General features: G+C 41.8%; 1 protein-coding gene and 1 long non-coding RNA gene across 4 annotated transcripts in view; one reads left to right on the plus strand and one right to left on the minus strand.

Moving 5' to 3' along the window:
* Positions 1 to 11,250, minus strand: part of LOC117089190 — a 52,031-nt gene extending 40,781 nt beyond the window's left edge. For 2 of the 3 annotated variants that reach the window (XR_004439497.1, XR_004439498.1), the window contains exons 1-2: positions 10,874 to 11,250; positions 6,357 to 6,473 (exon numbers count right to left, since the gene is read on the minus strand). This is a non-coding gene — a long non-coding RNA (uncharacterized LOC117089190). Of the gene's footprint in view, positions 1 to 3,713; positions 4,071 to 6,356; positions 6,474 to 10,873 lie in introns of those variants that run through there. The other variant, XR_004439499.1, reaches the window with a different exon arrangement.
* Positions 43 to 1,387, plus strand: LOC117089189. Its single transcript, XM_033220121.1, has 2 exons — positions 43 to 508; positions 680 to 1,387. The coding sequence occupies exons 1-2, from the start codon at positions 46 to 48 to the stop codon at positions 976 to 978; spliced, it is 762 nt and encodes a 253-aa protein (XP_033076012.1). The 5' UTR covers positions 43 to 45; the 3' UTR covers positions 979 to 1,387.
* Positions 11,251 to 25,048: the final 13,798 nt, after the last annotated feature.

A 25,048-nucleotide genomic window follows, 5' to 3' on the forward strand; every position in this document is an offset into this window, starting at 1 on the left:
ATCAGAATCTATGTACTTCAGGTGGGCTGTGGCCACTCAGAATCTATGTACTGCAGGTGGGCTGTGGCCAATCAGAATCTATGTACTGCAGGTGGGCTGTGGCCAATCAGAATCTATGTACTGCAGGTGGGCTGTGGCCAATCAGAATCTATGTACTGCAGGTGGGCTGTGGCCAATCAGAATCTATGTACTGCAGGTGGGCTGTGGCCAATCAGAATCTATGTACTGCAGGTGGGCTGTGGCCAATCAGATCTATGTACTGCAGGTGGCTGTGGCCAATCAGAATCTATGTACTGCAGGTGGGCTGTGGCCAATCAGAATCTATGTACTGCAGGTGGGCTGTGGCCAATCAGAATCTATGTACTGCAGGTGGGCTGTGGCCAATCAGAATCTATGTACTGCAGTGGGCTGTGGCCAATCAGAATCTATGTACTGCAGGTGGGCTGTGGCCAATCAGAATCTATGTACTGCAGGTGGGCTGTGGCCAATCAGAATCTATGTACTGCAGGTGGGCTGTGGCCAATCAGAATCTATGTACTGCAGGGGCTGTGGCCAATCAGAATCTATGTACTGCAGGTGGGCTGTGCCAATCAGAATCTATGTACTGCAGGTGGGCTGTGGCAATCAGAATCTATGTACTGCAGGTGGGCTGTGGCCAATCAGAATCTATGTACTGCAGGTGGGCTGTGGCCAATCAGAATCTATGTACTGCGGGTGGGCTGTGGCCACTCAGAATCTATGTACTGCGGTGGGCTGTGGCCAATCAGAATCTATGTACTGCGGGTGGGCTGTGGCCACTCAGAATCTATGTACTGCGGGTGGGCATGTTGCGCTGCAGTCACATCAGGATTCTATCAGCAAGAAAATTCCCAGATGGGTAGACAAGTAAGAATGTCAGCCCCTACCTTCACCACCCTCCTTTCCTCTCGTGTCGAGAGCCCTGAAGATAACCCGATTCTCCGCTGGGCTCTTTTATGAAGAGCCGGAGAGAAAATTTTGATTCTGAATTATCAACTTAGCCTCTGACACTGCACACAATGCTGCATCCCAGAGCCCCCACTTTTTTTGGGTAGACGGCCATCAGAATCCAAAGGTTATATTGTTCTGAAGATCTGTTTGTTGTAAACAACAAACATATACAAATAGAGGCCCATATACAAGTAAAACAAACAGAAAAGGTTTGTTTATGCTTCTAAGATTCACTCTAAGGGGTTTTTTGAATTCAAAATTGTTTGTTTTACGTGTATATGGCCCTGTGAGTTTTCCAGTAGAAGAGAGTCATGCTTCTGTGTAAGTGCAGAATAATAGCAAAAGAACATGTCCCTGGAGAAATTGGAGACAGCCAGTTCTCTGCTTGAGGAAATCTTATGGAGAAATATATTTCTTTCACACATCTGTGGGAGAAAGATAAATAGGGAACGGGGGAATGGAAAGAGCCACTTCCAATCAATTAATCCACCAAAGCCATCTTTTGCAGATGGCCCTGTGATTGGTGTACTCTATCCTGCAGCCTTGGCTTGATGCTTAGGTCTTGTATGTATGTGAGCTAAGCAGTCTTCTCTTAAGATGCCTGAAGTCCCACTACTAACAAGACCTTGAAGCATTTCCCTTTCTAGTCTTCTGCTATGAAAACAAAAACAGTTCTTCTAGGGCACAAGAAGAATAAATAATACAAGGATACCCTAATGTTACATTGGTGGGATGAGATTAAAGACACTGTTTTGTTTTTTGGTTTTTCTTTTTTGTTTTTGTCTGTGTGAGACGGAGTTTCGCTCATCGCCCAGGCTGGAGTGCAGTGGTGCGATCTCGGCTCACTGCAACCTCTACCTCCCAGGTTCAAGCAATTCTCTCGCCTCAGCCTCCTGAGTAGCTGGGATGACAGGCATGAGTCACCATGCCTGGCTAATTTTTGTATTTCAGTAGAGACTGGGTTTCACCATGTTTTTCAGGCTGGTCTTTAAGTCCTGACTTCAGGTGACCCACCCACCTCAGCCTCCCAAAGTGCTGGGATTACAGGCATGAGCCACCGTGCCCGGCCTAAAAATGCTTTTATTCCTTGTGAAAGAAATTGACAGAAGGAGCATCCTGGACAAAGTAGAACAATCAGAGAGGTCATACCTTATGCTGCTGTGTGCTTCTAAAAACCGCACAAGCATGAAAATTAGGCATGGTCAAAATGGCTCAATAAACTCTACAGAAATAGTGTTTTCCTCCAAGGTCGCAGATCACCAGTCATTTGTTGTACCAGGACCTGACATCTATCTTCCTTTACCACTCCCTTTTTGAGAGATTACCAACACTCAATCAAGGTGAGGTTTTCTTGCTGCAGCAATGATAACAAACTCAGCTTTACTTCATCAGCATGTTTGTCTGATGGTATTTCTGGGGTAGCTGATAGTTGACACTAGGAAGCCTGAGATTAGAGCCATAATTACACATTTGAGGTCTCCTGGTGTCATAACCATTCTCTGCCCTTTGAGGGGAGTAAATCAACCACTGGTATTTCAGCCACTGCTTTATGGCTTTGTATTGGCATTTTCCCGTTTTGCCCACTTAAACTCTTTCAGTGGTGTCTGTGCTCAGGTCAGAGGCAAATCTGTAATTCCTATGGATAGGATGTCGCCATTAGAATTTCATAGACAGGAGGGAGAAGAAACACTAGTGAAGAAAGAAAGTCTTTAGAGGCTGGGCGCGGTGGCTCAAGCCTGTAATCCCAGCACTTTGGGAGGCCGAGACGGGTGGATCACGAGGTCAGGAGATCGAGACCATCCTGGCTAACACGGTGAAACCCCGTCTCTACTAAAAATACAAAAAAAAAAAAAAAAAAGAAAGTCTTTAGAGGACCTCAAGTCATTTAATACCTCAGAAAGCCATAATGGAAGACATAAGAGACGGATTTTAATTAAGCTGATATCCTCCATGTCAGGCCAGCCTGCAGCGTGCTCTCCCATGAGTGTTTGTTGTCCCACTTTCCCACATAAAACGCAGGGCGTTTCAGCCGTGGAAACTCCCTGAACGGAGTTTGGCTCTCAGCTGTTCTCAGCCTGAAGAGGAGGTTCAAGTAGGTATTGGAACCCTTGTTAAAAGGTTAAGTTTTCTAGAAATAATGAGTGGTCAACAGATCCTACTAGGTAAGAAACAATCTTCTGTTTCTGAAGAGTAGAAAAAGAGGACTAGAAGAGGCAACACTTAATCTAAAAGATTACTCATAATGAAATTTGAGGCATGTCAAGAGGTTGCCACTCAGATCGTAGCAGACCCAAGGCCCAAGCAGAAGATTGCGGCTGCCTGGGTGGAGGATGTCAATCATGAGAGGCAGGTGCAAAGTTGGATTTCCAGAAATAACACAAGGAGCTGGGGAGTGTGCCAGACTCCTTTATGGCCTCTGGATTCATGGCCAGAAAAGTAGGTAAAGAGGCAGCTGTGGCTACCGGCTGATAGGCCTCCCAGCAGGCAAGATGTCTGTAGCTGATTTGTGGTCCACACTGACTGGGGTCTCACTGAGGGTAGGAGGTTGCAGGGTCACACCTTCACTAAGTATCTTTCACTTTCCTCCCCAATAAGAGCACTGCTCCCTGTGGGTTGCCTGAAGATTTAAGCTACTTAATATATACTTAGTTGTCATAAAATGCCATGAGGACTGTGTCACTTATTGGGTATGCTTACTCTCATTTTTACAAGGATATGAATTGGTTTATTTTTATTTTGTTTTATTTTATTTTATTTTGGTGAGTCAGTTCCTGCCTTATAAGGCACAAATGTAAATCCAACCCAACCCACAGAATAATAGCAAATCAACAATGAACCTCCCCACCCCACTGGCCCCAGGATGCTGCTCTGCAGCTGGTTCATACTGAAGTTCTATCTGAGGTCAGAGACTTACACATTTTAAGGATTTTGTTTTATTCCAAGCCATTTGTTTTTCCTTCTGTATCAGATTTGCCTGTATATGAAAATATGCTGCATAAATTATAATCTTTGCTTCTAATGTATATTGCTAAGTTGCTTGTCACTTTTAGCAGCAGTTTCTGTTTAATGACCATTCTCCTTTTAATTCAAGTGTTAAGAATCTGTAAAAGACAAAGTGCGTATGGTAATGCTTCTAACCCCTTGTTAATTTATTTTGTATTAGTATGCTCAGTAGCTACTGTATATAGCCTGAATAGAGCCTACTCTGTTACACTCTCCAAAATTATTGTGCTAATGCAATGAGACAATCTTTGCTCAATAGCAAAACAGTGTCTGACATAGGCTAAGGGATGAATAAAAATCAGCTAATACTTTTATTAAAGATATTTAAGTTATTCACTTATTAACTCTGCAAGGAACAACTGTACAAGAGGCTCTGTGTACACCAGTCGAGAGAAAAGGCATGTTTATCTAGACTAAACTTAGTCTAGGTTTTGAGATTCCAGGAGCATAGACAGATACTGGGGAAGAATAAGATAAGTTTACACAGTCTGGCCAAGATGATGAAACCTCGTCTCTACTAAAAATACAAAAAAAAAAAAAATCTGGGCATAGTAGAGGGTGCCTGTAATCCCAGCTACTTGGCAGGCTGAAACAGAGAACTGCTTGAACCCAGAGGCAAAGGCTGCAGTGAGCTGAGACCGCGCCACTGCACTCCAGCCTAGGCAACAGAGTGAGACTCCATCTTAAAAAGAGATAAAAAAGAGATAAGTTTACACATATTGCTTGAGCTTCTCTTTAATTCATTTAATTTTGTAGTTATAAAACAATAGATTAGCTTGATTTTATTTGCATTTACTCTTGGAGTTTAACCCATCAATGGATGGCTCATTCCTGAGAGAACAGGAAACGACAGGACACTGTACTGTAACTGGTGACAAAGGCTTAGTGGCAGAGCCAGAATCAACAGCCATCTGCTGCCAGTGTTAGCATTTTTCTGTGTCAATAATAGCAATATGCTCTGCGATGTATCCGTGAGTGTTTACTCCATCACAGATAACTTATTTAATTTGCCCAAGACCCTGGTGAGGAATTAGCCTCATTAAACAACTCTTTATGAAACAAATCTTAAATCAACACGGGAGATCCTCAGACTCCAGATTTTGTGCTTATTGTATGTAGTTTTTTTTCCAGGTCTTGCTACTTTTCAATATTTTAGGTGACAGAATTATCATTTAAAAAAATGAACTTAACAGTGCTAAGCCTTAAGTTCGATATTATGTTCAGAGAAACATAATTCCAGTGTGGCAATTCCTCAAGCATCTAGAACTAGAAATACCATTTGACCCAGCCATCCCATTACTGGGTATATACCCAAAGGATTATAAATCATGCTGCTATAAAGACACATGCACACGTATGTTGATTGCGGCACTATTCACAATAGCAAAGACTTGGAATCAACCCAAATGTCCATCAGTGACAGACTGGATTAAGAAACTGTGGCACATATACACCATGGAATACTATGCAGCCATAAAAAAGGATGAGTTCGTGTCCTTTGTAGGGACATGGATGCAGCTGGAAACCATCATTCTAAGCAAACTATCGCAAGAACAGAAAACAAAACACCACGTGTTCTCACTCATAGGTGGGAATTGAACAACGAGAACACTTGGACACAGGAAGGGGAACATCACACACCGGGGCCTGTTGTAGGGAGCAGGGAGGTGGGAGGGATAGCATTAGGAGATATACCTAATGTAAATGACGAGTTAATGGGTGCAGCACACCAACATGGCACATGTATACATATGTAACAAACCGGCACATTGTGCACATGTATCCTAGGACTTAAAAGTGTAATAATAAAAAAAGAGAAAGCCAACTGTAGAGCAAGAGAAATAAAATTAAAACAAAAACAAACAAACAAAAAAAAAACAAATGAAGAGGATCTTCTAGTCCAATAACACCCACTTTCTAGGTGTATGTCAAAATGAATTCATTCCCTGATTACCTTAACAAAGGTGGGTTGCATGCTTTCTAAGGGCCAGGTGTTTTGTTAGGTTTATTCATATTTGTTTTATAACTTCACATATGTTAGCATCATCACTTTGTAGGAAAGAAAACTGAAGATTAGAGAGTTTAAGTAGTTTGCCCCCAAAACACTTTATCATTAAGTTTGAATTTGGATCTGTGGCTTCCTCTGTAACCAAATACTACCATTTCAGTGTCAACTTTTCTCATTGGAAAGTGCATTGAAATGGTGTTTGAGTGGGTCAACCTACTAAATGCTTCCTTCCTTCCTTCCTTCCTTCTTCTCTTTCTTCTTGACTTTACTGGGGTTTTTAAAAATCTCTTTTTCTAGCAATACAAACGTTTGAGTAAGCAAAATATTTCTGTCAAAGTGAAAATTTGTCTATGTGAAGCAAAACATCTCAACTTACTGAAAACTTGATTTTTAACTTCCAAGCCTGCTCTCTAGTTAGTGACACACATCTGAATCTCAGAGGAATGTTTAGGCCCAGGGAAAGAAGTGGCAGTCATCAGCCTAGGGACAGTACCTGGAACAAACAAACAAAAAAGTATAAAAGTGGGTGAGATATCAAAAGAGAGTGTGTGGATTGAGAAGACCAGTTGGCTGAGATAAAAAACAACCAACCAACTAATCAACCAAAAAACAAGACAGCCCTCAGGGAACAGGCTCATGCAGAAGGCAGGCAGAGGCCGGGGAACCATGCAGGAGTAAGGGGATGGCAGCTGAAGTCAGAAAGAGGCCTGGTGGCTGAGAAAACTGCAAGAAATAAAGAAGAGTTGGGTATAAATCTAGTATCTTAAATCTGAGTTATCAAGGTCAACCTTTAACCAAAATCAATATCTAAACGTTGCCAAAAAATAATGGCAACCCATTGGACAACCGTCAATGCCCATTGGATCCTGAGATCCTGGTCTCTAAAACTAACTCAGTTGGAAGAATCCAGGACTCATTGGAGACTGGCTCGTTCCAAGTCTTGGGGCAAAAATAAATTCAGAAGGTGGTAGCAACTTGCTGACGTTGCTGGAAAGCAAGAATGCATTTTAAATATCAAAAGAAATGCTAAAGGAGCAGAGAAATTTAATAAAGGGCTTTTAGGAGCCCAGCTGTTCCAAGCTTTAAAAACAGAACTCACAGCAATGAATTATTGAAATAAGTTGAGTTAATGAAAGGTGGTGAGTTAATTATATTCAAAGGAAAAAAGGATTCAAAAGGGAGACTATAATAACATATTTTTATTGAAATAAGTGTGTGGTATTTGTATGTGTCTCTCTCTAAGTGTGTGTGAGGGTGTGAGAGAGAGGGAGAATTTTACTTATTCTGTTAATTACATGGCTGTATGTATGCGTGACAAAATTAATGGTATCAATTGTAGGATGTTTAAGAAAATGTTGAAACGGAACTATGTAATATGTTTTATAATAACTGACATTTTATGTGTTCTGTCTATTATTTAGGATTTATTAAGTAATAAGACAAGAACAGCCATTTTAAAATGTCATTTAATTTCTCTAAGGAAATTTAATGAATGTGGAACGGAATTTGGTACTGAATGTTCAAAGGCCTAAAAGTCTTTTCTAACCCTTTACGTATATTTAAACAAAACCACGTCAATTTTGTTGTGGTGTTCCTCATTTTCTACTCCTAAATGCACTGAATGACTGTTTTCTATTCTAGTAATGATATGGCTATATGTGCATGCAACGAAATTAAAATTAATTGCATCAATTGTATGATTCTTTTGTCCCAGAGGGCCTGGATTAATCGAAGTCCAGTTTCAATCAGGCAATTATCAACAGTGCAAACAGGACTGAAATATTTATTTGATTTGTCAGTAAAGGTGGAGTAGGGTGACCTCAGCAGAGCCAATTCAATTGATTGAGCGTTGAGGCAGGAATATTGGAAGGCGTGTGTCCTTGAGGGCATTAGTCCCTAAAATGACAGAGCCAGACAGAAACACAAGAAGTGTGCAGAATGCCAATGTGTGTGTATCTCATAATGTCTGGAAGATCAGTGTCCCTGCCAGGAAGGAAGAATATGGAAAACGTGCAGAACAAAATCAGTAGCTAATGCACCAGTCTCATCAAGGGCTAAAGCAACTGAGCAGGAGGTCTGACTCCAATCAGAACTGGGCAATGCGGGACTGCAATGCAAAGTGCTGGGCTGTAGTCATTGCACTTTGAAACAGGGACAAATAAAACACTTGAAAAGGCCGAACAAGGCAGTCCATGGGGTGAGAAAAATCACCCAGTGTATCTGCTGCTCCAGAGCTGCTCCCAGCTGAAAATCTCTAATCTTTAGCTAGTTGAATCCCACTGAAGAAGTAACTTGAACAATTTTTGAAGAATAAATTCCAATATGTCTGGGATAGTAATTCCAATTTTCTGGAAATATTAAAATGATTTCCTTAGTATCTCTTTAAGCTCAGGAAAATTTAGAATCAACAAAACAGATGATGAATTATATCAAATCTGTATATTGTATTTATTTGCTAAGGTAAGAAGTAATTGGGGAAGTTTTTGGTACTTAAAACATTTGTAATTGTTAAGACAATTTGTCTTATTAGATTACAGGTTCATCTTTCTTTTCCAGTTAAAATGTAATTTAGAAATCAATTTTTGACTTTTGTCTTTAAGTTGAAAAGTATAAGAAATTAATCTAAATACAAAAACAATAATAGAATGTAAAAATAACATTTATTTATTATATTTCTGGGCTTGTTTAAATGCTTAAGATAGTTTTGCTTATTAAATAGCATATGAATTGCTTAACAAGAGAGTGGATATATTCAATTTACAAATACTGTTTAAAATATTTAAAGAAATTTAGTTAAGGCTTTCAAAATTGTCTTATAAATATTGAAATAGATTTGCAAATAAAATATTAAACTTGTAAGTTGACCATAATGACTTACAGAAAATCTTAAGTTTGGCATTTTATTTACTTGAATATTTTGATTAGTAATTTAAAAGGCAAGGAGCCACAGATAATCTCCTCTATGCACTGAAGCCAGCCTTCAAGGCAACAACTCATACTAACAAAGTGGAATGAGGCCGGGGGCGGTGGCTCAAGCCTGTAATCCCAGCACTTTGGGAGGCCGAGACGGGCGGATCACGAGGTCAGGAGTTCGAGACCATCCTGGCTAACACGGTGAAACCCTGTCTCTACTAAAAAATACAAAAAAAACTAGCCGGGCGAGGTGGCGGGCGCCTGTAGTCCCAGCTACTTGGGAGGCTGAGGCAGGAGAATGGCGTAAACCCGGGAGGCGGAGCTTGCAGTGAGCTGAGATCCGGCCGCAGCACTCCAGCCTGGGCAACAGAGCGAGACTCCGTCTCAAAAAAAAAAAAAAAAAAAACAAAGTGGAATGAGCTGCTACTGGGACACGGACCACTCTGGGAGGGTGGGTGGAAAGAGAGAGGAGCAGGAAACAGAAGCTCTTTCATGGAAACCAACAGAAACAATAAACCAGAGCTGCCAAGAGAAGCACAGAGGATCTTCAAAATATAATACTAAGGGGAATATAGATCTAGACCGCAGTCCAATATTTGTGAATTTAAAACACATGCATACACAACCTGTAATTACACAGTATGCAAAGATTCAAAGATCGCACACAAGGGCATACGTCAAGCACATGGGCACCTCCACAAGGAAGGGGTAATGGTAGATGAGAGAAGGGAAAAAATGAGAGGGCCTGGCAGGAACAATCGTGATAGGACCATAAACTAAGGAGTAGGATCAACCAAACCCATGGCTACCTGTGTTTTAAATTGTTTTAAAAGAAAAAAGAAAAGAAAACAAGGACAGAAAGGAGAGAGGGATGAAAATGAACTAAGAACCATACACTGGGGTTGATTCTATCCTGATCTGATCTGCAAAAGGCCCTTCAACTCAGCCTTCCTGTTGCAGGTTGGAGATAGATAGATAGATAGATAGATACATAGATACATAGATAGATACATAGATAGATAGACAGATAGATAGTTTCTAGTGGGAAATATATATATATATTTATCTTCAGACTCACCTGGCTCAATAAAATACCAAACTTCATGGTAGTTACTATTATAAGAGCAACTTCTTTCTTTTGCCTGTCCCTTCACTGGGATCTGATAAACACTAAATATTGGTGATAATGATGAGAATAGTAACTGGAGTCTGCATTTCCAAATGTGTGGATGAAGATAAGGTTCCCTTCTCAAACTTTTTAATATTACCATTTCTCACCAGCCCCTAAATTTGTACAAGTCATTCTGAAATGAAACACCAACTATTCACACATTAACTGAAGCAATTATTTTTTTGCCCCTTCTTCCCTCTTTTTGTTCCAACCATTAAGAAATGTGAGAAACTAATTAGTCTTTATGTAAATTTAAATTAAACCATGTAAATTTTGCTGTGGGTGTTTCTCCTTTTCTACTCCCGAATGCTTTCAAGGAATATTATTTATTCTGGTAGTTAGATGGCTGTATGGCTGTATGTGCATGTGATAAAATTAAAATTAATTGCACTGATTATACGATTTTTTTTTTTTTTGTTCCAGGGAGCCTGGACTAATAGAAGCACAGTTTCAATCAGGCAGTCACCAATAGGCCCAAACAGGACTGAAACTATTCATTTGATTTGTCAGTAAAAGTGGACTAGGGGTTTCTACAGAAGTGGACTAGGGGTTTCTACATTCCCACACTTTACCCCAGGACAAACTTTAAGGTGGGAAACTAGTCAACAAAATAAAGGTAAGAGTTTTCAATTTCCAGAGGTGGGAATTGTCTCTGTAGGATAGAAGTGCAGAAACACTTTTCCATAAAGGACCAGATGGTGCATAGTTTAGACTTTGTGGAAGAAGAGGCAGAACTGAGGCTATAATAAAAGTACAAGAAAGAAAACTCCTGACTTCTCCACCCCATCTGCTATGTCCATGTTACTCACCACCTCAGATGCTGGGCGGCAGTGCTGTGAGCCTGCCAGCGGGAGGGAACCTCTGGGAGTGGAGGGGGAATCAGGGTGGAGCTTGGTGTCTGCAGCCCACAGTGCTTGCCCGCTCAATCCCTGACTGCTGGACATGACAAAAACAGGCAGCTGCTTGGAGTTGGCTCACAGGCCATGGTCCACTGATCCTTACTCTACGGAGTCACATCTCCCCATAAAGTGAACCATCCATGGCTAAAGATGCTTAATTGAGACAAGGGAGTATAATAATTACTGGATGAGAGAGCAGGTCTTTAGTCTGGTGATGGCAGGAGCAATGGATTCACCCAACTCCTTTAATTGTCCTGGTAGCCACACTACTGGACTATATTGCCCAACATTCCTTGCAGTTAAGTTGGGGTCATGTGACTAGGCTCCAGCCAATAAAAATGATGTGAGCCTGGCAGTAGAACTTTCTGTAAGGTTCCAGATTCCAGGGTGACCATAGCAGCTGTGTGTTACGGGGTCATAATGCAGAAAGACCAGGGTCTTCAAATGACTACATAAGGCAGAGGTTTCCACACTGCCCCCCACACTTGGGATTGTAATGCAAAGAGTAAATAAATCTTTACGATGAAAACCACTGGCAGTTGGGGGTTGTTACAGCAGTGAAAAGACTGTGACTAATAGAGGCAGCAAGAAATAGAGGGGAGAGAGAACGGTGCCCATGTGCGTCATCCTGCAAAAGGGGCTCACTGTCCAATGTGCTGGAAGCCAGTACTATGACACTGGGTTTCTGAGAAAAGGAAAGCTTTATACTGCAAGCTGACTCACAAGGAGACAGGAGTGAAGCTCAAACCTGTGCTAGTTTCTATTGGGACAAGTTCACGGAGTGGATTCTGAGATTAGTAGAATTGATGGAAGGAAAGGGGAGGTCTGGAAAGTCCTTGAGCGTGTACAATTATCTTTTCGCACTAACTCATGTGCAATTGCAGGGGAAGTTAGTATGAAACATGCAGTGAAAATTCAGGCTGTGATGTCAGTAGGCTCGTGCTGTACAAACTCCAGTCATCCATATCAGTTCCAGCTGATTGCAGTCAGGTCTTTTATCTCATAAGCAAAGTTTCAGTGCTTTAGCAAGTTGTTTCTTTTCTTATCTGCCATCCCACAACCTCAAGAATTTCTATAAGCTACTGGTTTCTTCAACTTTTGGGGGCAGAGTTTCGTGTGTAACCCAAAGTCCTCATAGTTCCATAATGAGGGACCCACACCTCCTAGAGAGGGCATGTTTCTGAGAGGGTCATCACTGAGGAGCAGAGCTGCACTAAGACAAGATGAGACAAGACATGCCAACATAGAGGGCAGCCTTCTCAATAAGAGGCTCTCGTTTTCAGAGAGAAATAAGCTGTGTTTTCTCCATTTCATCTGCCTCCTGGTAAGCTACCATCCTGTGGTATCTTTGAGATGAGGCACCCATACTGTGCTCTGAAAGGAACAATAAAATTACCTGAGAGTCTTCAAAATAGGTGAGAGATAAAGGACAGTGTTAGAAGAGGAGTATCCACAAAACCATGAGTATATAGAATAAGAAGAAAATATAAACTGAGAATAGAGGGAGTCAGCAAGAGTGGAACATGTGGATTTTACGTAAATGTGCCCTATATGAACACCACGGGATAGCCAACCTTATGTTGTCTATCATAGAGGAGTCACTGGGGAAATAGCCTAGCAAAATTACCATGTTTAATATGAAATTTTCAAAAATCAGAACTTACGGAGTATAGTAGTTAAGAGTGTGGGCTTGGAAGGAAAAAATCTGGCATCATTTGCCAAGTCTGGGACCTAGAGCAAATTTTCACCAAGCCCCTTTCATTTTCCTGCTAGCCACATGACTGGACTACATTGCCTAGCATCCCTTGCAGTTAGGTTGAGATCATGTGATTGGGTTCTGACCAATGAAAATGATGTAAGCCTGGCAGTAGAATCTTCCGCAAGATTCAGGATTCCAGGGTGACCATAGCACCTGTGTGTTATGGGGCTATAATGCAGAAAGACCAGGGTCTTCAAATGACTACATAAAGCAGAGTTTTCTCTGCTGCCCCCCTGCCCCCACAGATCCCGTCGCATTTTCTCATCTGCTAAATGGGGATATTATTCTTTAATTCATAGAGATCTTGTAAGAATTAACCTAAAAATTAAGATACATTTTAAAAATGTGGCATTTATTAGGCAGTTGATAAATGCTAATTATTATGGCATTTAGTAATGCTTTAATAATAGCATTGGAGGTGTGAAAGTTGATTTGGCCGAGAAGCTCAATCGAATGGAAGCTCAATTGCCTGTTCCCATATACAATATCAGAAAAGTTATTTTGAATATTCGTGGGATACCAAGAATAATCCAAACGGGAGGATGAGAGCCCCAGCCCAATGTCAGTACCTGTTTTCTCTGGGAGGCTTCTTTGGAAAACCAGATATCTGATAGTTGGGCAGGTCTCTGCACACAGGCTTTACAGATCTTAGATTCTATGCCTTGTCTCTCTCACAAGGTCTCAATTCTCTGAGCTGAGTGCTGTTCTGCTGTTCATTTAAGAGTCTCCAAGTGGAGCCCATCATAGGCTAAATTGCCAAAACCCCTGATACAGGTGTATGACTTTAGCTCAGACACCAGCACAGCCTCTGCTCTGTTCCTGTTAGCCCTTGATGTCATCCAGAGATCGGAGCTCTTGCATCTTGACCTCCAGGAGTTGGTTCCCTTGGGCCTAGGTCTTGTTTGTCAGGTCTGTCTCCATGCATGGCCTCTGCTCTGGGGCTCTTCCTGCCAAACTGCAAGATCTTGATCATCAAAGTATCCTGGGGCCAGGTACCATATTTACACAGGAAAAACCCAACACATGGTCATGACATTGTAGTAACGAGTCTTGGATTCAGATGGAGGAGGAGAAAGAAACCTGTCCCGGGAGTCAAGATTCCCGAAGTGCACCTTCATCTCCATTAAGAGGCATGTTAGCTCTGCTGTCTAGACATTCCTAGAGGGGAGTGAAGGGAAACAGATTTCAGGTATAGTGTTTTGTTTTTTTTAACTTTTATTTTAAATTCAGGGTTGCATGTGTAGGTTTGTTACCTAAGTGAACTTGTGCCATGGGGTTTTATTGTACAAATTACTTCATCGCCCAGGTATTAAGCCTACTACCCATTCGTTATTTTTCTTGATCCTCTCCCTCTACCCACCCTCCACCCTCGGACAGGCTCCAGTGTCTGTTGTTTCCCTCCATATGTCCGTGTGTTCTCATCATGTAGCTCCCACTTATAAGTGAGAACATATGGTATTTGGTTTTCTGTTTCTGTGTTAGTTTGCTCAGGATAATGGCCTCCAGCTCCACCCATGTCCCTGCAAAGGACACAATCTCATTCTCTTTTTTATGGTTGCATAGTGTTCTATGGTGTATATGTCCCACATTTTGTTTATCCATTCTGTCATTGATGGGCATTTAGGTTGATTCCATGTCTTTGCTATTGTGAATAGTGTTGCAGTGAACATATGCATGTATATGTCTTCATAATAGAATGATTTATATTCCTTTGGGTATATACCCAGTAATGGGATTGCTGGCTCAAATTGTATTTCTGTCTTTAGGTCTTTGAGGAATTGCCACACTGTCTTCCTTAATAGTGGAACTAATTTGCACTCCCACCAACAGTGTGTAAGAGTTTCTTTTTCTCTACAACCTCACCAGTATTTGTTATCTTTTGACATTTTAGTGATAGCCATTCTGAACAGGTGTGTGATGGCATCTCAAAGAGCTCCTGCACAACAAAATAAACTATCAACAAAGTAAACAGACAACCTACAGAATGGAAGACAATTTTCCCAAACTATGCATCTGACGAAGATCTAATATCCACATCTATAAGGAACTTAAACAAATGTATGAGAAGAAAACCAACAACCCCATAAAGAGTGGGCAAAGGACACAAACAGACACTTTTCAAAAGAAGACATACATGTGGCCAACAATCATATTAAAAAAATATCAGGTATAGTGTTTTCAGTGATGGGACAGGCATGGAGGAAGATAATCAAAGTCCTCTCATGGCACATGGCAAGGAGATTAGAATGAAAGAGAACCAGGAAGATGAGGAAAGAGGAGCAGAGACAAAAATGGAGAAAGGAGGGCAAAGAAGAGTTGGGGTGGAGAGAGAAGACTCGAAAGACAGAGAGGATGGACATATGAAGAGAAGTGGAAGCTCAGGACCTGGTGGAGAGCCATGGGGTTTGACCTAAGGTATGAATGAATGGAAGCAAGCCGTGGCTATGGTTGCCACCAAGCCAGGAAATGTGTTTCCCCTTGATTGAGGGGTGTGAGACCCCCAGGGTCAGGGCTCCTGTTCAGTCACAGGACTCTCCATCCCAGATGTCCCCAGAGAGGACATAGCAGTCACTCCTAGAGGCCACTGCAGGGAACTGAAAATTATTCTCTGCTCCATTTTTTGTTGATGGGGAGAAAGGATGAGGAATTCGTCATGCCCTTGTGGGAACCCAAAAGGTGCTTCCCTTAAGAGCCCTGCAAGGCCACAGAGACTCTTGCTTGGGCCCAGGAAAAATGCTGCTTCCAGGGAAGAAGCAGCTGTGGCCCTGGCCTCCATTCCTTCAGTCCTCTTTAGTCTTCAGCAAGGGACAAGGACCCCAGGCTGCCCAGAGGTGAGAATGAGGCCTTGCTATTGCAGAGAACATAGGTTTGGGTTGGTGTGGCTGGGGATAGGAATGGGGGTGGTCACAGGAGGCAGGAGGATCTGAAAGAGGTCTTGTTCACCAAGCACCCTCTTCTGTCACATCTCACTTGTGTGCTCACCAATGCATCATGTTAAGTAGTGCTGGACACATGCAAGATGTCTTTCTCTTCAGAGTGAGCCTCACAGGAGTAGGAAACAGGGGCTTGGGGGAGGAATTGGGAGGGGGATAGGCACTCTTCTTGCAGCGCGTTGGCCCAGAGGAAAGAAAAGAAGCACTGAACATATGGTGCAGCCCTGGGCCTCTCAGGGTTCTGAGAGCAAGACCAAAGGAAGCCAGGGTAGGCATCTGGGGACAGACAGGCAGGTGGCCCCAGTCCCAACCTCCTCTGTCCCACTCTGATCACTGAAAAGTGGTGATGACTCTGGGAACCCCCTGTCCAGCCCCACAGTCTGGCAGCAAAGAGGAGCGTGGGATTGGGATAGACCACAAGAACTCCTCTCAGTCTGCCTCCCCACCAACTGGGTGACCTCAGGCAACATGTTTTCCCTTGGTTCTGGGTCAAAAACACCATTACGAAGAAAATATCAGAAGTAAAAATGTAACTATAAAGTGCTTACCTCAGTGCCCGGCACAGTGCAAGTGCTCAAAAGCTGAGAAACTTCAGGAAGGATGGAAGAGGGAGGAACAATTCTGAAGGAGGGAGGTGGAGCCTCTGCGATCGCTGCTATACAGAAGCGACGTCCCACAGGCCCCACACCGGAGCCACGACGTCCCACAGGCCCCACACCGGAGCCACGACATCCCACAGGCTCCACACCGGAGCCACGACGTCCCACGGGCCCCACACCGGAGCCACGACGTCCCACGGGCTCCACACCGGAGCCACCAAGCGCCTGTAGTGGGAGAAGAGTCTTCGTTGTCCTCACTTTGCTGTTCTCATCAAAATCTGCCCCCAAATCCGGCTATCTGGGGAGTATAGTCACTTCTTCCTGGCTGTTTCCAAGGATGCTGAAGACCACATTGCTAGGAGACCAGGTCAGAACTTGCCTAGAAGGTGATTCCCCTCCTCCCACCAACTTAGAGAAGAGCAAGCTCCCATTTCTGCTTTTATAAAACCGCTGCTTCTAAGAAGTATATGAAACAGCTGTTTGCAAGACACTGGGCATCAGGCAAAAGAGGATGCTGGCTCCTGAAAGATGAGAAAAAGGCAAGGCAAGCCCTATAATTGTCCAGCTTACTACAGGGATAGAGTTTCCGGTTGTAGGGCCTGCCTTGCTTTTTTCTCATCTTTCAGTGACTATTTATACTTTGTTTGGTTTGGTTTGTTTCTGGTGGGAGGGTAATTCCATTCCCTGTTATTACATCTTGGCTGAAATAGAACCTCCTCATTGCAACTGTAATTGCAATTTTAAGGAATTTTTACTCAATGTCCAATTTTGGCCACTTATTAAACAAAGTCTGTTTGAACACAGTAAGTCCACTTAGCACTTAGCCATTTTATAAGGAGTGTTGCTTTGTTTCAGTGACTATTTGTCCTACCCTAGGCACTGACATATGATATTTATTCATCCATTGAAAACTCAATGATTGTTTGAGGGGTGTGCAATTATTTAAGATCTTCATTGTGGAAACAGAGGATTAAGGGATGAAGAAATACACATGAAGAGCATAGCTTGCAAATGATGGAAGCTGGATTTCAACCGAGGCAATGTCCCTGAAACCTGCACTCTTCATTGAAGAAGACGCTATGCTGCCTAGCCCAGGGTGGAGTCGTATCAACCATGACTAGAAACTTATTTTCAGAGCAATACCCCATTGGGATCTTTCACAAACAATAAGCCTCTCATTTCAGTGTTAAAATATGAACCACGTCACACACAGCACACTGAATGGACAAAGCTTCTTTTGAACAGAAGAGCAGTTTCCTGCTCTCCCATGGACACAGATGAGCAGGTTAATGCTTGTCAAGGGCCCAGAGTAAAACATGCTACAGGAGGAGTCAGGAGATCTTAGGTAAGACATTGCACAGTTTGCTTTTCACACTGTGTGGATTAGTAGAAGGAATAGGAAGGGCCGTGACCCAAGAAAGGGACGGTGGGAAAGAGTGCTATCAACCCCTTCAATAATATCCAAATAGCCACATCAAAAACCAACCACTTCTGTGCACTGTCCCTCACTGCATGCCTGACATTTCACTCCTACCATGACTCCATGAAATAGAGGTGCTCTCACTTCCCCAATTCAAAAATAAAGAGTTTTGATGCTCAGAGAAGCTGAGAGGGTCACAACCCAAGATCACATCTCTAAAGGCTGGGGAAGGTGAGAGTCATGCTTAGTTAGGCCTCTGGCTGCAAAGTCCTCATTCTTACCCAGTATCTTCCATTGTCTCCCCAAATGCTTTATGCGAATTAATTCATTTCCTTTCCCTAGCAGCTCTCAGAGGTAAGTACTGTCGTTAACTGAGGTAAGTACTATCATTAACGGACATAATTTGGATCTGTGTCCCTGCCACATCTCATGCTGAAACGTAATCCTCGGTGTTGGAGGTGGCCTGGTGGGAGGTGTTTGGATCACGGGGTTGGACCCCTCATGAATGGGTTAGCGCCATCCCCTTGATAATGAGTGAGTTCAATTCACACAAGATCTTTTTTTTTTTAAATGTGTGGCATCTCCCCTTTCTCTCTCTTGCACTTGCTTTTGTCATGTGAAGTGCATGCCCCCACTTTGCCATGAGTAAAAGCCTGAAGGCCTCTCCAGAAGCTGAGCAGATGGCAGTGCCATGCTTCCTGTACAACCTGCAGAGCCGTGAGCCAATTAAACCTCTTTTCTTTATAAATTACCCATTCTCAGGTATTAATTTATAGCAATGCAAGAATGGCCTAACACCTTACCCCCAAGGTTTAGTTGAAGAACCTGAGGCACAGACTGGTTAACCGATTCCTAGGGGGAAAAAATTCACCTGAACTCGATATTGCCAATTATAACAGCAGCAGCAATAATAATAACCAACAAGTACAGAGGGTTTCTTATGTAACTGGCACTATTCTAAATGCCTTATATACATGAGCTCTATTAACTTATTAAGTATTTTCAATTACCCCACAATATGCTTCTATTATTAGCTCTCTTCAACACATGAGACAACCCAAGCAGAAAAATGTGAAGGGGCTGCTATATAGGTCCTATAGATGGTAAGAGCAAAACAGATTTTACCCCAGGGCAAGGTGGCTCTAAACCCTCGCTCATAACCATTATGCTACACACACATACACACACATTGCACACACAAATATATGCACATACAAATACAGAAGAAACATACACACTCACATACCAACACACATGACACAAAATCATATACACATGTATATATTCACATACATATACACACACCATGCACTTACATATACACACATGTCCATAAGCACGTGCACACAGATACACATATATACACATGCACACATTCCCATATGCACACACACATATACACACATTCAATACACACATAGAAAAATACACACCCACTCATACACATATATACACATATTCAACACACATATACACACATACACACATATACACAAAATGCAGTATTTGACTTTACTCTTAACTATAAACAATTGTGTGATAAAAATTAAATTATAAATTTCTCCAAACACAAAAGTTTAGGGCTGCCAGTCCTTGATGCACACATGTCAGATCCGGGAGTTTCAGGATGTGTCTGGAGCCACTTTTTATTATTTCTTGCGCAAAGAGAAACCCAAACCCTTTTGACATTCAGCGTGTGTGGAATGTGGATTTGCTGTTTCCTTTTTCATTAAAACAAACCCTCCCAGAATAGAATGAGGTGCAGGGGTGATGCGCTCGCTGGTGAGAGTGGTGGGGCTGTCGGATTTAGTAGATGAAAATACAGAATGCACAGTTCAATTTGAATTTCAGATAAGCAATGAAGATTTTTCGCATAATTATGTCCTAAATTGCAGCCCATCCTGTACCTCACCTGGCCAGCCAATTTTTTTTTTTTAGGATAAGTATATCCCAAATTGCATCCTTTGTTCTATATTTTATCTGGCAACCCTGAACACAGGGCACGTGGACTGATGGCTCATCATCGAATTACTTGAGGGCTGTCACTGGCTTCTTGCATTTTGGTCAGAAATGGAATTTAGCAAACACTGTGGGCTCCTGAGTATATTGTGTGGACTTCAGAGACACCCTGCTTCCTGTGGTGTTCAACTTTATGCCCCATGCCTGTGCTTCCAGTTACAGAGAACAAACCACAGGAGGTTATTCCCAAGGGAAAATGGACCCAAGAGTGGGGGCAAAATCTATTTCTCATCACCAAAAAATTGATTGGCTAGAAATTTGCCTCCACTGTCATCTTCTTCCCGAGTTGCAATAGTAAAATACATTGATTGAAACCTACTGAAACTTCGGCCTACTGGGGTCCCAAATTCGTTCTTTACAAACAGGACAACTTGCTCATGAAACAGATCACCTTAAGGGAAGTGAATTTTTCTCACTAAGATACCTAACATTTCGTAGTAATAATTATAATTCCCATTCTTCTGCTGTCACTTGGTTTTGTGGACAGAACTATTACTGTATGTAAATTGTGTGCAATTGCTTAACAAGATAAAAGAAGTTTTAATCCATCTGTTTTTCAGGGTAGAAATTACCTGATCTAAATATTTCTTTTTGACAGAAGAAAATTTTTCTCAGATAAGAATTAGGAAAATGTCGCAGGTTGAAAAAGCTGGGTATATATTTAATACCCCCAGTAGCACACAGAGTAGCTAGTTTTATTCAACTCACTGCACAAATATGAAATTAAGTGGGTTTCACCAAATACATCTTGGGATAAAAACAAAGTCTGTCTTTAGTCCCATATGATTTAGTGAAATTCATGCACCACTGGTTTGTTATAACTTAAAGATTGGTACAGTTTTTTGGTTTGGTTCAAAATACAAGGTGACAGAAATGAATTAACTTTACAGATGTTCTTAGAAATTGTATTAGGTTCACCCAAGTAGAACAAAAGGGAGGCAGTTTTTAAGGAAAGGGATAACTTCAAGACAGAAGTTTTCTAAAAGAGAAGCAATGATCTGCCAGGGTGTCACAGACAAGGAAGGAAGAAGAGTACATCCAAGGGAAGCCGGCTCATTGCCCTGCTGATGCCATGGTCAGGTGAGGAGTCCAATGATACCGTGAATCATTAGCCAGAGCTGAGTCCTGCAAGGGCTTCGTGAATCTGAGGGATCGAAGGAGGAGTAACAAGTCATTGCATGCATTCTCCTTCTACTGGGGTCTCCAATTCACATTCATAGAGAGACCAGACCAAAAAGTTAAATGAGAACTCCGAACATCTAAAGGTACTGAGATTGCCAAACATCTAAAGGTACTGAGCCACTTAGCCCCAGCTGGTGGCTCTCGTGTGGGAATAGATCTTCCAATTCCAAGAAACTCTAAATATCCAGATGAAGTGAGGGTTTCCAATGTTGTAATCTTAGCCACTGTCACATCAAGGGTCAGGTTCCTCAGGCTTCCAGCCTATGCCAAGGTCTGAGGGAAGTAGGGGGATGAGTAGCAGATAGCTGAAAGGACACTCAGGGGGTCATAGGCAGGTGAAATATGGTTTTATTTAGCAGCTTTCTCACACAGTCCACCTTTATCTCGGCTGCCTGCTCTGGCTGCAGCCCCTCTTTGCAGCTCCTGCTGCTCCCACACTTACAGCTGCACCCCCGGAGCACTTGCTGGCTTCTGGCTCCCTGCTGTCCATCTGCCATCTCTCCCTAGACAGTCAGCAGCTTCACTCTCTCCCTCTGGGCGTATGCCATACGTACAGTGTTAGAAGGCAGTTATACATTTTGCAGAAAATAGTGGCTTCTAGCCAAATGTGAACTTAGACAAACAGGTTATATAACAAGTAGAGCTGTGCACTTGAACTCCAAACTCACTGAGTCACACTGGCTTGGATTTCTGCCTTGGCCTATTCTTGACCGAAGTACATCCATTTACCTAACAGCCACTGAGGTAACTAAAGTTAAAAAAAAAATAGGATGGACAAAGAAAACAAAGCTGTAGATTGATTCAGGCTGTTGACCATGAGTTTGTTACCTTGGCACAATCTCATGGTAAAAAGCATTTTTTTGCATAAGACTTGGGAGAGGCTTTGTTAATAGTGTTAGTAATTTTTCTTGTTCTGCAGTTGGACACAGCTGGTTAATATTGTGTTCCATGAATTCTCTTCCATGGGTACACCAGGGTTCTTAGCTGCCTTCCAACTTTCCTAGAGCTGCCCTGAGTTCTAATGTCTGCCTCATCTTCCTGGAAATATGATTTAGAACTGGTTTTAGGGATGCTCTAGGTCTCTTTACTGTTCTTGGTAAATGAGACAAGTATTTCTGATAGGCAATAATTTTTGTTATTATTATACTTTAAGTTCTGGGGCACCTGTGCAGAATGTGCAGGTTTGTTACATAAGTATACACATGCCGTGGTGGTTTGCTGCACCCATCAACCTGTCATCTACATTATGTATTTCTCCTAATACTATCCCTTCCCTAGCCCCCCACCCCACAACAGGCCTCGTGTGTCATATTCCCCTTCCTGTGTCCATGTGTTCCCATTGTTCAACTCCCACTTACAAGTGAGAACATGCGGTGTTTTGTTTTCTGTTCCTGTGTTAGTTTGCTGAGAATGATGGTTTCCAGCTTCATCCTTGTACCTGCAAAGGACAAGAATTCATCTTTTTTATGGCTACATAGTATTCCATGGTGTATATGTGACACATTTTTTTTATCTAGTTTATCATTGATGAGCATTTAGGTTGGTTCTAAGTCTTTGCTATTGTGAATAGTGCTGCAACAAACATATGTGTGCATGTGTCTTTATAGTAGAATGATTTATAATCCTTTGGGTATTTACCCAGTAATGGGATTGTTGGGTCAAATGATATTTCTGGTTCTAGATCCTTGAGGAATTGCCACACTGTCTTCCACAATAGTTAAACTAATTTACACTCCCACCAACAGTGTAAAAGTCTTCCTATTTCTCCACATCCTCTCCAGCATCTGTTGTTTTCTGACTTTTTAATGATCGCCATTCTAACTGGCATGAGATGGCATCTCATTCTGGTTTTGATTTGCATTTCTCTAATGACCAGTGATGATGAATTTTTTCCATGTGTTTGTTGGCCTTATAAATGTCTTCTTTTGAGAAGTGTCTGTTCATATCCTTCACCCACTTTTTGATGGGGTTTTTTTTTCCTTGTACATTTGTTTAAGTTCCTTGTAGATTCTTGATATGAGCCCTTTGTCAGATGAATAGATTGCAAAAATTTTCTCCCATTCTGTAGGTTGCCTGTTCACTCTGATGATAGTTTTTTTGTTGTTGTTGTGCAGAAGCTCTTTAATTTAATTAGATCCCATTTGTTAATTTTGTCTTTTGTTGCCATTGCTTTTGGTGTTTTAGTGATGAAGTCTTTGCCCATGCCTATGTCCTGAATGGTATTGCCTAGGTTTTCTTCTAGGGTTTTTATGGCTTTAGGTCTGATGTTTAAGTCTTTAATCTATCTTGAGTTAATTTTTGTATAAGGTTTAAGGAAGGGGTCCAGTTTCAGTTTTCTGCATATGGCTAGCCAGTTTTCCTAACACTATTTATTAAACAGGGAATCCTTTCCCCATTGCTTGTTTTTGTCAGGTGCATTGAAGATCAGATGCTTGTAGATGTGTGGCATCATTTCTGAGGCCTCTCTTCTCTCTTATTGGTCTATGTCTCTGTTTTGGTACCAGTACCATGCTGTTTTTTTTACTGTAACCTTGCAGTATAGTTTGAAGTCAGGTAGCATGATGCCTCCAGCTTTGTTATTTTTGCTTAGGATTGTCTTGGCTATATGGGTTCTTTTTTGGTTCCATAGGAAATTTAAAGTCGTTTTTTTCTATTTCTGTGAAGAAAATAAGTGGTAGCTTGATGGAGATAACATTGAATCTGTAAATTACTTTGGGCAGTATGGTCATTTTCATGATATTGATTCTTCCTATCCATGAGCATGGAATGTTTTTCCATTTGTTTGTGTCCTCTCTTATTTCATTGAGCAGTGTTTGTAGTTCTCCTTGAAGAGGTCCTTCATATCCCTTGTAAGTTGTATTCCTAAATATTTTATTCTCTTGGTAACAATTGTGAATGGGAGTTCACTCATGATTTGGCTGTTTGTCTATTATTGGTGTATAGGAATGTTTGTGATTTTTGCATATTGATTTTGTATCCTGAGAGTTTACTGAAGTTGCTTATCAGTCTAAGGAGATTTTGGGCTGAGAGAATGGGGTTTTCTAAATATACAATCATGTCATGTGCAAACAGAGACAATTTGACTTCCTCTCTTCCTACCTGAATACCCTTGATTTCTTTCTCTTGCCTGATTGCCCTGGCCAGAACTTCTGATACTATATTGAATAGGAGTGCTGAGAGAGGGCATCCTTGTCTTGTGCAAGTTTTTAAAGGGAATGCTTCCAGCTTTTGCCTATTGAGAGGATATTGACTGTGGGTTTGTCATAAATAGCTCTTATTATTTTGAGATACGTTCCATCAATACCTAGTTTATTGAGAGTTTTTAGCATGAAGGGGTGTTGAATTTTATCAAAGGCCTTTTCAGCATCTATTGAGAGAATTTTTAATGCAATATAAAATAACCGAGATTCTATTCATCTCGGGAAAGCACATTTAAGTAGATGTTGTATCTTCAATAACCTATTGGTAGGGTTTTCCACCCCTAAGCTGGTGACATTGACCTTTTGTCCAGTCTGTCTCCTTAATGTTGGAATTAACAATACACCATGTATTAAAAGAAATGACCAGGAATCAGAGGATTTTATTCTAGCTTTGGCTATGTTAAATAACCACTAACTTTCTAGGTAACCTTGGACATATCTTTCTTCTTCTTCCCCTCCCTTAACTAGGCTAAGTCCTTTTCAAATCTGTCATTCACAAACACTGTTAAGATATTTGAGCGGGAGGCTGAGGCAGGAGAATGGCGTGAACCCGGGAGGCGGAGCTTGCAGTGAGCTGAGATCCGGCCACTGCACTCCAGCCTGGGCGGCAGAGCCAGACTCCGTCTCAAAAAAAAAAAAAAAAAAAAAAAAAAGATATTTGAGCATAACTTCTGATGACAATTTGGGTGCATACACTTAGTAAAGCTATCTTCCCCAACCATGCAAACAAACGCTAATCTAGGAGTTGCTAGAAAGGTACTTCATAGATGTGACTACAAACCCAACATCAGTTGACTTTACGTAACGGTGATTATTATAGATAATCCAGGTGGGACTGATCCAATCCGCTGAAAGATATTAAGGGCAGGGCTAAGACTTCCTTAAGCAAATAAATTCCACTGGTGAACAGGAGCTTCTCCCATGCCTGAGAGTTTCAACCTACACGTCCTGAGGCCCTGCCCTGAGGATTTCA

Source organism: Trachypithecus francoisi, unplaced genomic scaffold, assembly GCF_009764315.1.
Source record: "Trachypithecus francoisi isolate TF-2019V2 unplaced genomic scaffold, Tfra_2.0 Lachesis_group11, whole genome shotgun sequence".
In the NCBI taxonomy this organism is placed as follows: Eukaryota; Metazoa; Chordata; class Mammalia; order Primates; family Cercopithecidae; genus Trachypithecus; species Trachypithecus francoisi.

Coding starts and splice junctions, on each gene's coding strand:
- LOC117089189 (XM_033220121.1), top strand. CDS start 46: ATGTACTGCAGGTGGGCTGTGGCCAATCAGAATCTATGTACTGCAGGT. Junction 509..679: donor TCAGAATCTATGTACTGCAG/GTGGGCTGTGGC, acceptor TATGTACTGCAG/GTGGGCTGTGGCCAATCAGA.